The following is a 17,392-nucleotide window of genomic DNA, read 5'->3' as shown; positions in this document are numbered from 1 at the left end:
AGAGCGTCAGGAATCTCTGACCCTCTGGCAGCTCTCTTCCTCGTGCTGGTCCATGGTCCCCAGGAGCCTCCTTGTCACCCTATGGTTCTCCCGGTAAGGGTGTCAGGATGTTTCTTATCCGAGCGGACATCCTGCAGAGTGTGTGCACCTGCAGAAGGGGCCCTGGTTTCTTCCTCTCAGGCCACCACATGAACAGTCCCAGATGCTGGGGTCTCAGCTCTGCCAACCACAGCAGGATGCAGGCGAGGAGGTGAGGACCTCAAACGTACACGTCCTGGTCTCCTGTCCTTTTACACCAACGTCTCCTGGTTGCACGACACAGAATTCATAACATCTTGTTCATCTGTAAGGAAAACATGGTCTCTGGGGTTAGACACCCCTGAGATTCCCACCTAAGTGCCAGCAGGAACTTGAAACCAGGTGAGACACCGAGTCTTTCTGAGGCTAAATGCCCACCCACACGACAGCACTTACAATTCTCCACGTGGCACATGGGGGTCAAAACCCAAGGTCAACAAAGTATGGGCCTCGGATAAATCTGACCTCCCCCCTTTTTTGTAAATAAAGGTTTATTAGAACACAGCCACACATGCTAGCGTAGTGTGTGTAGATGCTTGTGTGTCATACGGAAGAGCTGAGTAGTTGTAATAGATCATAAAGCCCTAAAAAATGAAGATATTTATTAAGTGGTCCTATATATAAAAAGTTTGCTGACCCGAAAACCCTATCCATCTATCTATCTATCTACCTACCTACCTACCTATCTAGTGTAGTGTGAACCCCACTCTGAAAGAGCTGCTGGCTGTTACTCCAATGCGTGAATGTGCTGGGGGCTGGCATCAGGTTTGGGGCCTCAGTGGGATTTTGTCAATTGAGGGAATGCATGGTTAGCTGACCAGTGGTTCTTGGTCTTGAAATTCAGGGTGCAGTCTGGCAGGAAACACACAGTCCTTTTGCTAGCATTCTAAATGTCTGATCTCTCCATGTTGGAATTTGAGAACCCAAGAGCCATTCTCAGAGAGAGGATTGAGCCTTCCTTGCCTGACTGGTGGGTGAAGGAGGGCGGGCCCGGATGCCCAGGCAAAGGTCCACTAAGCTGCTAGACATGTTCACATGTGTCAACAACTGTATGAGTTTCTTGTAACAAATTACCATCAAGGTGTTGGTATCTTAAAGCAACTGAAATTTATTCTCTCTCAGTTCTGAAGATGCAGGGCTGAGCTCCCTGAAGAGGCTCCAGGGGAGGGTCCTTCCTGCCTCTTCCAGCTTCTGGGGGCTCCAGGCGTCCCTGGACTTGTGGCCGCATCCCTCCCATCTCTGACTCTGTGGTCACAAGACCCCCTCCCTCTTCTGTAATCAGTTCTCCCTCTCCCTGTTTCCAATCAGCAACCCTGTGAGTACATTCGCCCTACACTGATAAGCTAGGACGGTGTCCTCATCTTAAGACCTTAATGACATCTGCAATGATTCTTTTCCCAATAGGAACACATTTGCAGGTTTCAGGGGTTAGGATGTGGACGTATCTCTTGAGGAGCCACCATTCAAGCCACTACAGCGGGAACTGGATGCAACCAGGATGGTCCCACCACTGACCTGTTTCCAAGGCGTAGAGTGCGGCCGTCACGCTGCTGAAAGATGAGGTGTCTGCAGACCATGGAAGGTCCACAACGAAACTAGCTCAGGAAGAGCCTGACAGACCGCGATGGGCACCAAATCCAGGGAGGCACGGGGCATTCGACATGACTGTTGTTGTTACATTAGTATCGTGGTCTGAAATAGAATCCAAGCCCTGCACACGTCTCCAGGAGAGGAACATGCCTGTGTTAGCAGACGATGAAATTAAGAAGCAGATACCAGAAGAGAGGCTTCATATGACCACTGAAGGGTAAGTGGGCAGCAAAGCTGCCATTCTTTGACTAAGGCCCTAAAAAGTGGTAGGGGAATGTGCAGACCTGCGAACCCTGTGCAGCTGAATCCCATGATTGGTTTAGCCCAGGCCTCGTGCCCGTCCCTGTCCTAGAGACCCCACGGTGACAGGTGTCCAGGCTCCATCCTACAGACCCCATGGTGACAGGTGTCCAGGCCCCGTCCCTGTGCCACAGACCCCATGGTGACAGGTGTCCAGGCTCCATCCTACAGACCCCATGGTGACAGGTGTCCAGGCCTTGTCCTACAGACCCTACAGACCCCATGGTGACAGGTGTCCAGGCTCCATCCTACAGACCCCATGGTGACAGGTGTCCAGGCTCCATCCTACAGATGCCCATGGTGACAGGTGTCCAGGCCCCATCCAACAGACCCCATGGTGACAGGTGCCCAGGCTCCATCCTACAGATGCCCATGGTGACAAGTGTCCAGGCCCCGTCCCACAGACCCCATGGTGACAGGTGTCCAGGCCCCAACCCTGTCCCACAGACCCCACGGTGACAGGTGTCCAGGCCCCCTTTCTTATCCCGTGTCCTACAGAATTCCCTACCCCTCTGTTGAGGGTCTTTCCATGAGTCACGGGGTGAGAGCCCTGACAGATGCCCTAACGGCTGCAGGAAGCCCCTAGGACCTGGTCCCCCTAAAGATGGTGGGGCAGAGGGTTAGGGTTGTCACATGACCCTTGATCAACAGACTAAGGAAGGCTCACATCTCTCCCTTTCCAGGACCCACAAATCAGAGCCGCATCTGTGGCACAAATTGCGTGTGACAGAACAGGGGACACAGGACACCCTCAAAGCCACCAGTGCCCAACAGTCCCAGGCCCCCTTGAAAGTGTTTGTTTCATCCGGATGTTTCTACCCCAGGGTCCTCAGCGCCTCTGTGCTAAGCAAGAACACCGCCTGCGTGGCTGGCAGGGTTTAATGACTCAGGGCACCCGGTACAACTGGACACATCGGGGATCACGAGATTCATGGCTGAGGGCCAGCTGCTTGGGGTCGCACTCAGCATTCCTCTCCTCAAGTTCCGGCCCAGGGCAAGGAAGCCGATGGGAGACGCTGGGGAGACACAGCCCCAAGGGCGGGGGATGGGATGACGCAGACACGTGGTCCAGCGCAGACACACCTGCGCGCGCCTGGCAGATCACCGTCTCCCTGGCAGGTGGCTAACCCTAGACCACCTCCTGGGTCACATCGGCGATGCCCGTCATCTGGCAACTTCTGGCCCACAGCTGTCGCTGAAGCTCCAGGTCGTACGTGACCGCCAGAGACTTGGTCTCTTTCTCGTTGTAAAGATAGCAGCCGCCACGGCCTTCCAGCGCTGGAGTGACCGCTGCATAGACGGAGGTCCAGGCTCCCTCATCCGGGGTCTGCAGGAAGAAGGAAAGAAGTCAATTTTCAGAGCAGAGACACACGGGTCTCCACGCCCACAGACACTGTGGGTGAGACACAGCACCTCCGACATCCTTCCACGGACTCAGGCACAAAGCCGGGCCGGACAGGCTGGGGCAGCCCAGACTCCATGGGTGCAGGAAGGTGCACCCACGTGGGCTGTATTTCCACATTGGGTTAATCCATTTCAGTAGACGCATATGAAGACCCCAATGTAAATACTCAAGCCTCCAGCTCTTTTTAAAAGTTTATTTTTATTGAAATATAGTTGTTTACAACGTGGTGTCCATTTCTGCTGTACGGCCAACGCTCGATGAAACCGAAATGCTTATTCGTTGGCTCAAAGCAGATGACTGTTCGGCCTCTGTGTTGAACGCATGACATTTAGCAATTTGAGATGGAAACGTCGAGACAGCAGAAAGTTTCTTGGTTTCCACGCAGTGAAGAGAGTTACAGCAGGAGAACTGTAAGTTCAAGACAAAGCTTGAAAGGCTGAGAAGAGACTGAGAAAAGTGGGCCTCAGGCAGTAGGAGGGAAGGAGGAAGGTTTGAACGCCAGACACCCTGTGTTTTGGGTTGGGAGCTGGTCCCTGGGCATGATCAGTGGATTAGAAGATGTGGGGTAGTGGGGTGTATATATATAACTGTGTGTGTGTGTGTGTGTGTGTTATGGAGTATTACTCAGCCGTGGAAAAGAATGAAATAATGCCATTTGCAGCAACATGGATGGACCTAGAGATTATCATACTAAGTGAAGTAAGTCAAAGACAAATACCATATGACATCACTTATATGCAGAGTCTAAAAAATAATACAAATGAACTTATTTATGAAACACAAACAGATTCACAAACATAGAAAACAGAGCTACAGATAGCAAAGGGGAAACGGGGTGAGGGAAAAATTAGGAGTTTGGGACTAACAGACACACACTATTATATGTAAAGGACCTACTGTATAGCACAGGGAACTATATAAAAAGAACCGGTGGAGAACCAGGCAGAGAAGTTCAAGGGATTAGACCTTGTGGGCACTAAGGGGCTTTGGGGCTACGATTCAATATCCAGAAACCAACAGAATTCCCTCATCTTACTGTCATGACAATGACTTTTCAGGAGCTCATCGCACGTAACAAACTTTCGGAAATCTGCTCAACTCGCCTAGCCCTGGTCCTTCTCATGTGCCTCTAAGAGTGTACCATTGTAGGACCCTCAGGTACACACACCCAGGCCAGGAAACAACCCCACGGTCACATTTTCTGGATTCAGACATGATCAAAAGGGGTATCTCAGAAGTCATGATGACAAATGTCCCCCGGCACTTATATTCGGGCTGGAGGTTAAAAAGAGAAGTGAAGGGGAAAGCTTCCTTTACTCTGCGGAGCTATCTGACAGGCAGAGAAGCTGCGACTTTGAAGGTACTGTCTGGAAGACCAACACCTCCCCATGTGATCTCCCAAGAGGGCTGTGTACCCACCTGCCAAAAACACTGGACATGACAAAGATGGGAAATTGCTGAGGGCAGCCAGGTAAACTGTTCCTTTGATGTTACCGGGTCCCATACTCAAGGAAGCAAGATCCTGGGACCCTACGGTCAAGACATGAGTTGACGAAGACGATCTGAAACATATGGGCGTCTCCCAGGAGGAGCTTGAAGGTTTGCAAGAAAGTCTGCAGAGGGGAACACGCATTATTGGAAAGCCTGTGTTCTCATGTGTTGGGACGGGGTGGCCATGGAGTCAGGAGGGGTCAGGGGTCATGAAGGGAACAGTCTGCCTCTTCAGGAAAAAACATTCATTTCATTGTAGCAATGAGCTCCTTTAGACAGGATTCTACTACTTTTTTATGGAGATAAAGTTATACAATGTTATATGTCAGTTATAAAGTATAAAATATATTGATTTGACACGCGGTCTTGTGAAGACTCCTAAGTATTTGGGGTTTTTTTCCCCAAGTGTTGATAGGGATTTTTTCATCTTATTTTGGTTGCAGTTTCCAACTTTTAAAAACGCTTAGGTCACCTATTCCACCATCCCCAAGTCTCATCCTTGTCAATTCGTCAGTGTTGATCCAATGCTTTCTCACATCTGTTTTCTGTATATGCCATTCTTTTCAGATGTATTAAACAAAAAATCCTCCAAAAAAAAAAGGATTTACTCATTTTAAATAGGAGACACTGCCTGCACATTGCATGTGCCCGGAGTCTGTTTTCTGGGAATGGATGTTGGATTTACCTGTCTTCCTGGGGCAGTGCCTATGACCAGTGTTCTGTTTCCACCTCAACTGGGCGTCCTGTGATTCGATTCTGGTGCTGTCCACCCAGAGGTGGCAAAGCCTCTGCGTGTTTATGGCCTCGGTTCTCCTTAACTGCCCTCACCACACATCTCTGGGGTCCTCCTGCACTCCGGACCCACTGACTATAGGTACTGGGGTACCCAGGATGCCCGCAGGGTTGAGGATTTCCAAGAACGACTCACAGAATCCGAGACGGCATCTCCTTGTGATTCCACTTTTACGATAAAATCCAGATCAGGCACAGCCACATGAAGAGATGTTTTTCCATTATAGGTTATTACAAAACAGAGGAACTGGTTTTCCCTTCAGTGGTGTCTGAGATGTTCTCGCTCGGATGGATTTACACCTCCTTGTCAAACAGATCCTTCAGTCGGCTCCTGGGACGAGCTTGTTTCGTAAGTCAACCGTTCCCCAGGCCGAGGATTCAGGCATCCATGCCCAGAAACCCCCTGCCATGTTTCACCCCCAGAGTGAGTCACCTCCATCAGAAAGACCTGCTTTGTTGCAGCTGCAGGCTCTCCTGCTCCTGGGATTTCCCTAGGACGTGTCCAGCCCTCTTTAGAGGCTGCTTCTTTTGGGTCCTCCAGTGGGCCTTATCTGGGGGTCCATTTCCCCCACAGGTTGAAAGTCCTCTTGTCTGGGTAACAGTGCTTGTGATCAGCATGTCCAACTAAAACACAAGGATGGCAGTTTTAGAAGATATGCCTGTGGTGTGCTGGACACGAGCTTGGAATGCCCAAAGGACACAGCACTGTGCCCAAAGTTCAGCTACCGTCAGGAGACAGGATTGCAATGGAATTCTGTTGATCATCCTGTTTCTGAAGGAAAGAGACTTCGAAGCACAGACATATACCCCCGTGCACACACAGTCACATGCACTCACACCCAATACACACACACATTCACTTACACACACATATACCCCCATGCACACACATTCACATGCACACATATACCGCCATGCACACACACATATACACCCATTCACACACACATTCACATGCACACACGTGCATTTAACTGCACACATTCACATGCACACACATATACCCCCATGCAGTCACATGCATACACACATATACCCCCATGCACACACATACACCCATCCACATGAACACACATATACACCCATGCACACATATACACCCATCCACACACATTCACATGCATACACATATACACCCATCCACACAGTCACACACACACATACATATACAACCATACACACACACATTCACATGCATACACATACACCCATCTACACACACAGTCACATGCACACATATACCCCCATGCACAGTCACATGCACACCCACATATACACCCATCCAGTCACATGCACTCACACATATACACCCATACACACACATTCACATGCACACGCACGCTTTTACATGCACACGTTCACATGCAAGCACACATACCGCCATGCACATTCACACGCACACACATATACCCCCATGCATAGTCACATGCATACACATATACACCCATCCAGTCACACGCACACATACATATACAACCATCCACACACACATTCACATGCACACACACACACCCATCCACACACAGTCACATGCACACATATACCCCCATGCACACAGTCACATGCACACACATACACCCATGCACACACACATTTACATGCACACAGTCACATGCAAACACACATACCCCCATGCACAGTCACATGCACACACATATATCCATGCACACACATGCATTCACACGCACACACACATATACACCCATACACACATGCACACACATATACCCCCATGCAGTCACATGCACACACACATATACACCCATCCAGTCACATGCACACACACATATACACCCATCCACACACACACACGCACATGCACACACACATATACACCCATCCACACACACACACTCACACACACACATTTACATGCACACAGTCACATGCAAACACACATACCCCCATGCACACACACATATACCCATGCACACATGCATTCACATGCACACACACGCAGATATACACCCATACACACAATTTACACATATACCCCCATGCACAGTCACATGCACACACACATATACCCCCATGCACACAGTCACATGCACACACATATACTGCCATGTACACACATTCACAGGCACACACACATACCCTCATGCACACACATGCATACATATATACACCCATGCACACACATACATTCACACTTACATGCATGTACTCACATGTACACACACTCACCCAGGGTGGCCCTGCCCAGCCAGGGAGTTCTCTGACATAGAAAAGGACAGGAAAAAAAAAAAAGAGCTGTTCTTCGTGCTCATGCATCTCACGGAGAATTAATCTCATCCACTTATCCCACTTAAACACATGATAGATGCTGGGCTAAAAACAGCCACCCCCGAGCATTTGCAGAACATTTCCAAGCCCTGGGCAGATGATAAAGATAGAGAAAATGAGATTTCATTTGTACTTTTTAATTCCTAAATGTTTTGACAGCTCACGAAATGGACGGTTTTATGCATTTCTTCTTCCTGACATCTGACGTCACTGTCCTAACCCTCACCCATCAGGGTGATGACACATCATGCCTGAGTGAAAGGAAGGAAGTCTGATAGACGCTGAGATGCACACATGTGTATAAGCAGGCACACACATACACTCGGTCACATGCACAACACACACTCCCTCCCACGCCCAACTTTAACTCTGGGACATTCAGCTACATCCTCTGGAGGAGGGAGAGCCACCAAAGAATCGCATGTCCCAGGACCAGGGTTCCATTTCTGCATCACCTCTCGTGACCCAGGAGACCTTGCTGAAGCCACCCACTCTCCATTAGCCTCAGCTATACCTCACCCAGATGCCAGGTGCTTGTGTGGGTGTCTGGCTCCCGATGCTCAGGTTCTGCCACGTGGACCTGAGACCAGCAATGTCCATGGCGGGTGGGAGATGCTTCTTAAACAGGTGTCCAGTGAATGCATACGTCCTGCTATGGACGGAATGTGCGTGACCCCCGAGTTCATACACTGAAGCTCTGATCCCCGACAGGGTGCTATTAGGAGATGGAGCCTTTGGGAGGGGATTAGGGTTAGATGAGGTCATGAGGGTGGAGCCCCCAGGATGGGATTAGTGTCCTTAAAAGAGAGGAAGATGCCCCAGAGCTCCCTCTCCACCACATGACGACATGGCAAGAAGGCGGCATCTGTAAGCCAGGAAGACAGCCTCGCCAGGGACTAATCTGCCCACACCGTAATCTCAGACTCCCAGCCTCCAGAACCTGGAGAAACAAATGTCTGTCATTCAAGCTGCCCAGTCTGCAGTGTTCTACTGGGGCAGCCTGAGCCGATGACTACAGGTCCCAACTCTATATTTAAACGAGGATGTCTTCAGGTTATCCAAAAAGCATGAAGAGGAAATAACCAGCACACCTTTCCCCAAATCCTTTTGAGCTAGAACCCGACAGACAACAGAGGTCGTGGTACTGGTCCAAGCAGCTTTGGTGGGAGCAGCAGAAACTCTTGCAGCACTTACCTGTGACAGGCACTGCCCTGAACACCACGAGGGAACCCTTCTGAAGCATCCCCCCAACCCCATTCCTGATGATGCCTTCGAAACACGTCTCAGAAACATCCACGTGGCACCCAGGCTGTGCTGGATATTGGAAAACACTTCGTAAATGTTGGCACATTTAAACTGTATTCCAACACCACGGCGTGCACACAAATACAGCCTCTAATTTACACAGGAGGACATGCAGGGATTTTTTTTTTTAACATATTAAAAACTATTCAGTTTTATGAATGAACACATATTAAATTCACAGTTCATAGTCTAAATAATGTGTTTCAAAACTCTGCTGTAGGATCCTTGAACAAAATAAAGATGACAAGCATTCAAGCAACATCCTTGTTCTTCTGATACCGTGATCTGAGGACGGTGCCTCCTACAATTTTAAAAATGAAGGCTGTACCTCCCAGGTACACCTGCTGCAGCTCCCAGTACAACTGAATTATCTGTCCCTGTTCACTTGTCATTGATAGGAGCTCTTCCAAGCATGATGAAGTGTGTTTCCTGGGTGCCATGGGCTGGGAAGTGAGAGTCGGATTCTGAATAGATAACAAGATGCTCTAAACAGTGGTCTCTCTGGGATAAATAACATCTCCCATTTTACCTGCAGCTTAAAAAAAAAAAACTAAGATCCTCTTGGAGACTTGTAAGAAAGCAGAGATGTCTCAAATGTGAAGCCAAACCCCGGTGGGAAACATGGTGGCTTTTATCAGAGGCTTCGGAATCCCTGAAGGACAGTCGCACGCCGGGGGCCCGGGGCGCAGGGCTGGGGAGAGCACCACGTATTTACAGCTGAAGTTTTTCTCTGCATGAAGCCAAAAAGCCAAGAAAGATCATTCAGATAAGAGCCTCCGCGTCCCTGGAGCGGAAAACCAGCAGAGGCGATGGGTCGAGGGCTGGGTACAAGCGCACAAAAACTAAATAAATAAAATAAAATAAAGCGAAGGAGAGAGAGCAGAGGGTGGGGTTCACACTGTGCATAACAGAGCCGCGAGCTGTGTGCGGTGAGAGGGGAACACGAATGCCTTATAACTACATAATTATCCAGGGCTTTACAGTGTTGAAAATGCTTTCCCATGTATCACGTCAGCAATGCTCACAACAGTCTTAGGAGATGGTATTATCCAGAATTAACAAATTACGAAAATGAGGGGCAGAGAGGACGGAGGGGAGGTGCTGCACAGAATGGCCAGGTCTTCCTTCTTCCAGAGACTCCAACCCTTCCCATCTTCCTCATCAGTCATGATGGGTGCGTCACCCACACCCACGGCCTCGTGGGTCACCTCCCTTCCTGCCTGCATGTTTGCAACCACAAATTCCATTTGCACCTCTGAGCTGCAGACAGACGCTCATGGCGGCCCAGTTGGCATCCAGAGGTAGAGACCCTATGGACACACCTCAGGGTCAATCATCCTCCCATCCCCACCTGCCAGTTCCCCCGTTTCCTGGACAGCCAACACCATGCACCCCAATTTCCCTGAGTCAGAAACCCCAAATGACCCGAGGCTTTCTTGGTTCACTTTCCACGGGCGACCAGTCAAGACTGCGTGATTTGGTCTCTAGAATCATTTTCACAACGAACTCCTCCTGTACCCCTGCACCGGCCTCTAACCAGACCCCAGGTCCACCCCACCATGCCCTCCAGTCCGCAGGCTGCTCTGTAGTCTGGATGCATCTGATCCTACAACAGCGCTGTTTTGGGGGGGTGGGGTTTGAAGCATAGTTGACTTACAATGTTGTGCTAATTTCTAGTGCACAGCAAAGTGACTCAGTTGTACACATATAGACACTTTCTTTTTTCATATTCTTTTCCATAATGGTTTATCACAGGATATAGAGTTCCCTGGGCTCTACAGTAGGACCTTGTTGTTTATCCATCCTATACATAATAGTTTGCATCTACTAATCCCAACCTCCCACTCCATCCCTCCCCCATCTCCCTCCCCCTTGGCAACCACAACTCTGTTCTCTAGGTCTGTGAGCCTGTTTCTGTTTGGTAGCTAAGTTCATTTGTGCCATGTTTTAGATTCCACATATAAGGAAGATCACATGGTATTTGTCTTTCTCTGTGTGACTTACTTCACTTAGTATGATCATCTCCAGGTCCATCCATGTTGCTGCAAGGGGCATTATTTTGTTCTTTTTATGGCTGAGTAATATTCCATTGTATACATGTACTACACCTTCTTTACCCATTCATCCGTTGATGGACATTTAGGTTGTTTCCATGTCTTGGCTATTGTAAAAAGTGCTGCTATGAACACTGGGGTGCACGTATCTTTTTGAGTTAGAGTTTTGTCTGGATATATGTCCAGGAGTGGGATTGCTGGATCATATGGTAGTTCTATTTTTAGTTTTCTGAGGACTCTCCATACTGTTTTCCATAGTGGCTGCACCAACTTACATTTCCCCCCAACAGTGTAGGAGGGTTCCCTTTTCTCCACACCCTCTAGCATTTATTCTATTGTAAAAAGTGCTGCTATGAACACTGGGGTGCACGTATCTTTTTGAGTTAGAGTTTTGTCTGGATATATGTCCAGGAGTGGGATTGCTGGATCATATGGTAGTTCTATTTTTAGTTTTCTGAGGACTCTCCATACTGTTTTCCATAGTGGCTGCACCAACTTACATTTCCCCCCAACAGTGTAGGAGGGTTCCCTTTTCTCCACACCCTCTCCAGCATTTATTGTTTGTAGACTTTTTGATGATGGCTATTCTGACCGGTGTGAGGTTATACCGGTAGTTTCGATTTGCATTTCTCTACTAATTAGTGATGTTGAGCATCTTTTCGTGTGCCTACTGGCCATCTGTAATAACATCACTATTGACATCCATTATCGGGCGTCCTGGGAGGAGGTCCAGACCCGATGTCTAAGACCCTCATTGGGGCTGGGACCAGTTGTCCTGGGGAGAATGGAGATGGGGGTAGCTCACACCATTTGTGAGGATCTGGGGTTCTGATGAGGGACCCAGCAGACAAGGGAGAAATGGCAGCATGGCCACCCTCATCTTGAGCTATTTCTGCATCACTGATGGTCCCAGCCTGGTTCAGGCTCCTTGGACCTAAGCCCAGCCTTCAACCCCCTCCAAGGGCTGCACCTTTTGTGTCCTGCGTCCACTGCAAGGGCAGATCATTGACACCATCCTCCTTTCAGCACTCATGAAAATTGCTGAGGAAGCAGGAGTACCCACTGCCTGGTACGATGTTGGGACATACCTCCGGATGCCCTATTAACTGTCTTCACAGCTCTGTGCAGAGAGATGTCACGAGTCTGAAAGACATCACGCCCTGACTAACTCCCTGCTCCATGCCTCCTAGGGAATCCCATCTGAGGTGATGGGATCTTTTTTTTTTTCTTAAGGTGTATAGAAAACGGGAGATGTTATTTATCTCAGAGGGGGCAACTGTTTAGAGCATCTTGTTGTCTATTCAGAATCCGATATTCATTTCCCAGCACACGGCACCCAGGAAACACACTCCATCATGCTTGGTACGTGATGTGCACCATCCTCAGATCACGGTATCAGAAGGAGACGGATGTTTCTAGAATGCTTATCATCTTTGCTTTGATCAAGGATCCTACAGTGGATTTTTGAAAGACTTTATTTAGACTATACTATAAACTGCGAATTTTAATATATGTTCATTCATAAAACTGAATCATTTCTAATGTTAAAAAAAAAAAAATCCCCCCATGCCCCTCGGCAAACTGGGGGCAGTATTCGTGCCCACCCCATGGTCTTGGAATACAGATTAAATACGCCAACGTTTACAAAGTGCTGTGCGACATCCAGCATGTCGTGGGTGCCATCTGGGTGTTTCTAAGACGTGTGCCAAAGGCATCATCAGGACGGGAGGGGCTGATGCTTCAAGAAGGATTCCCTCGTGGTGTCCGGGGCAGCGCCCGGCACAGGTAGGTGATGCAGGCACCCACCTGAGAGGTGAGTCTTATCAACCTGCCCCAGAAAGGCAGGATCTGAAGCCAATGAGCTTAAAAAGCCACAAGATGATGGTCTGGACACTTGAGATCTAAGGAGAGAGGAGTGTATGCATTTTCTCTGGGGGCTCTTGTGAATTATCACAAAATCGGTGGCTCAAAACAGCACAAAGGTATCATCTTCAAATTCTAAGAGGTCAGAAGCATACGGTGAATCTGGGCGAAAATCCAGGTGTGGGCAGCGCTGTATTCCTTCTGGAGGTGTCACAGGGAGAGTCTGTTTCCTTGCTTCTTTCAGCTCTGAGAGGCCACTGCATCCCCTGGCCCGTTGTCCTCTGTTCCACCTTCAAAGCCAGGAAGCCATGACCTCTGCTTCTGCTGTCACTTCTCCCTCTCTGACCCTCAGCCCCCCAACCTCCCTTATGAGGACCCCTGTGATGACCTTGGGCTTCCCCTGGGTCATCCAGCATCTCCGGCGAGAGGCTGACCTCCAAGGAGCCTGGAGTCATGGATGGCGGGTCCCTATGACACGATGGAATGTCAACTGGGGGTGTCACATGTCTTAAGCTGCTGGGACAGCGTGCTTGCATTTGGATGCTTGGTCCCCGACAACGGAGCAGCTCAGGACTCAGAGGTGAGAGAGAAGGCTCCCTGGACGTGTGTCCTTGAGGTGCTTAATTAGGCCTCTCACCCACTGAGCGCATCCATCCGAGAGCCAGACTTTCTGATCTCCTGTCTTCACTGGACAGGTTTAGATGCATGGTGAAGGGAACCAACCACGGCCAGCCACATATGTTATTCTGACAAGGGCACATTCCACAGGGGAGACGTGATCGTTTGTAATTGGAGACCTGATAAAGGAAATTTCAAAGGGCTTATTGGACAGGAGCCCCGACCAGGGGACCAGATGTAGTCAGCATTGAAAATTGTGCTTTTTCGTGGTACTCGACCTTGAGGGAGTGGGGGAAGGAAGCCAGGGTGACACCCCCAAATGCAAGGGCCCGACGGCCTGGGAGATGCAGGTTTTCTGTATCTGAGCTGGATTTGATTTATGAAGCTACTAACTGCTTTCTAGATGCCTGAAGGGCACTCACTCCCTCTGAAGACCTTCCCTGACCCTAAGGCACAGGCCTATGGAATGGTCTTGATTTGCTTGTAGAAAGAACCAATTAAGCCTCTTATCTTTATGAATGTTTCAACCTGCTGGGTTTTTTCAAGGTACTAACTGGTTTACCCAGGGGACCTGCTCTGAATTTGGAATCAAGTCCACGGCTTTTGATAAGGTGTAGAATAGCAGTTTCGGAGTGATATAAAAGAATGCCATTAAATGACATAAAGGGACATAAAGACACATAAATCCTCTAGACTCTCCCCCCCCGGCCCCCCAGGGACTGAGGGCACATCCTTGAAGACTTCACACAATGCATGCACACACACGTACGTGTAACGAAATAATATGTACAATGATGACATACAATCATCATTATAAAGGTGACATCAGAGCCTGCCATTGTCCTACAGCTTTTTTCTTTTTACAACTCACATCACTTTTGCTTTATTGCCATGGTAACAAACAGGCTTCCACTATGTAATTGTACAGTTTCCATAATTTCCTCTCTAATATATAAAAGCACCATTACTCAGTGCCCTGTGGTTGCATTTTAAATCCAAATGTGCATGTGATGATCAAAAGATTTTTAAAAAATGATTCGTAGGTGAAAGTTTCACCTCAATGTTGGACCACAAAGAAAGAACAACACAGACTCTCTCGGGATGTAGAGGGATTCCTGGAGGAATAGGGAGTATGTCTAAGCGTGGATGTTTTGCTAGCGAAAGAACTTAAAATTTGAAAAATTTTAATATCCTTTGCTTGAGAATTGAGAGACTAAAAGGTGAGCTGAGAAAAAGCAAACTGAAAAGAGTTAATGAAGGTCTAAACGGAGCCCAGGGGAGTGGCTGGTTTCATTCAATTGGAATCAGGAGCATTCCTGAGCTGAAGGAAAGAGATTTAGTAAAAACACATTAAGTCTAAAACTTGAAACAGACAATTCTATTGATATGAGAATGCTACCAGAACTAACCACAGAAGAGGAAGAAACCCTCAACCAAGCAATAAGCACTGAAGGCATTTTGAAAGCTGACTTAGAATTCCTTTTCTGAAAATTCCCAAACCCTGAGAGTTTTCAAAGGGAATCGTTCCACTTTTGAAAAGCTTCTCATGACAATTAGACTATTCTGAAGCAAAAGGACAGGAAATCGAAAGCTTCTTAATTCTCTCTCTCTTTTCTTTCTTCCCTTTTTTTTTAATTTTTTTTTTAACAACTCATCAAAACTTAACCATCCACACTTGTCAAAGAACAGCACAGAAAGGGGATCTCCGGCTCCAGGATAAATATCAATAAGCAAGTGCTCAGTGAAGTCGTTGGGGAACAGAATCCCACAGAATAAGGCTCCACGACGGTCAGAATCATTCTAGAAATAAAGACCACCCCTTCTAGGGAATGTACTGATCCACATTACCCAAATAAGGGAGGAAAGGAAACTAAAATGCAGTCATCCCTCTAGTTCAGAGCCAGCCAACTTTGCAAACGGCCAGATAAGAAATACTTTTGACTTCTGTGGGCTTTTCGGTTTCTATTGTAACTACTCAACTCTGCCTTTGTAACATGAAAGCAGCCATGTGTGCCAATAAAACTTTCTTCTCAAAACCATGCAGCCAACCCATAGTTGCCTAACCCTGTGCCGCATAGGTCAGGTTTTTATAAAATTAAACTGATACTTTATTTTTTAAAACGTAAGGTAGGAGGACTTCCCTGGTGGCGCAGTGGTTATGAATCTGCCTGCCAATGCAGGGGACACGGGTTTGAGCCCTGGTCCGGGAAGATCCCACATGCCGCGGGGCAACTAAGCCCATAAGCCACAACTACCGAGCCTGTGCGCCACAACTACTGAAGCCCGCGTGCCTAGAGCCCGAGCTCTGCAACAAGAGAAGCCACCTCAATGAGAAGCCCACGCACCACAACGAACAGCAGCCCCCGCTCAATGCAACTAGAGAAAGCCCGCACACAGCAACAGAAACCCAATGCAGCCAAAAATATATAACTTTCTAAAAAAAAAGTAAGATAGGGATGATGTACAACATAGCATACCATAAAGTATAATATACAAATAATAATAGGTATAAGTATTCTTCAGAGATAAACATTAGATGTTTTCCCTTGAAAATAACAAATTAGCTACCAGGACAAATTATACATGAGCTACTATTTAGTTGCCTAGAGAGTAGATGGGGACATGTCCCAAAGCAGCACACAGTCAAAGGAGACAGTCTGATCCATATAGGCAAATTAAATAAGCATATGGCTAAAAAAAAAATTGAGACTGAAAGTTTATTAGAAAGTAGATGTCAGTGATAGAACTGGTAAAATCACGTTTTTGTCTATTCTTTTTTTGTTGTTTTTTAAAAATGAAATAGACATTCATTTTAACATTGCTTTCCTATATTTTGAAATTATATTTCCACGTTCCCACATACAGTGAATCACAAAGCCGTCACCACAGGCAGTACAGGCTCAGAGTATACTGAACATTGTTATCAGTGAGGCCGTTATAATGTGATTCTTCTGATAATGTGATAGAAATTTTGGAAGCTCAATATTTCTTTTTTTTTATAAATTTATTCATTCATTCATTCACTTTTGGCTGCGTCGGGTCTTCATTGCTGCGCGTGGGCTTTCTCTAGTTGCAGCGAGTGGGGGCTACTCTTCTTTGCGATGCGCGGGCTTCTCATGGCGGTGGCTCCTCTTGTTGTGGAGCACGGGCTCTAGGCGCACGGACTTCAGTAGCTGTGGCACGCGGGCTCCAGAGCTCAGGCTCAGTAGTTGTGGCGCACGGGCTTAGTTGCTCCGCAGCATGTGGGATCTTCCCGGACCAGGGCTCGAACCCGTGTCTCCTGCATTGCCAGGCGGATTCTGAACCACTGCGCCACCAGGGAAGCCCAGTATTTCTTAATATATCAAAATTACTTGGGAAGGAATCATGTCCCTTGAATAAATAATCTTCCATATAACTATGGGCATCTAGAAAGTTATAAATCAATGTGCATTCCACAAACGATATATGCCACATACTCCATATATGTATGCATGTATATGTACGTGTGTGCAGATATACACACATATACATGTATTTTTTTGTTTCTCCATTTTCAAAATATTTTTCTCCTATGTTCTAATATCTTTGGTTATAACCATACAATATTACTTTCTTGTATGTTCTTGAA

General features: G+C 47.7%; 1 protein-coding gene across 1 annotated transcript in view; it reads right to left on the bottom strand.

Moving 5' to 3' along the window:
- Positions 1-3,097: 3,097 nt before the first annotated feature.
- Positions 3,098-17,392, bottom strand: part of DHRSX (dehydrogenase/reductase X-linked) — a 180,569-nt gene continuing 166,274 nt past the window's right edge. Inside the window, exon 8 of the mRNA XM_007460499.1 lies at positions 3,098-3,295. Coding sequence (XP_007460561.1) covers positions 3,098-3,295 — 198 coding nt within the window. The remainder of the gene's footprint in view (positions 3,296-17,392) is intronic.

This window comes from Lipotes vexillifer, unplaced genomic scaffold (assembly GCF_000442215.2).
Source record: "Lipotes vexillifer unplaced genomic scaffold, Lipotes_vexillifer_v1.1 scaffold512, whole genome shotgun sequence".
Classification (NCBI taxonomy): domain Eukaryota; kingdom Metazoa; phylum Chordata; class Mammalia; order Artiodactyla; family Lipotidae; genus Lipotes; species Lipotes vexillifer.
This window is presented reverse-complemented; position numbering and strand designations above follow the sequence as displayed.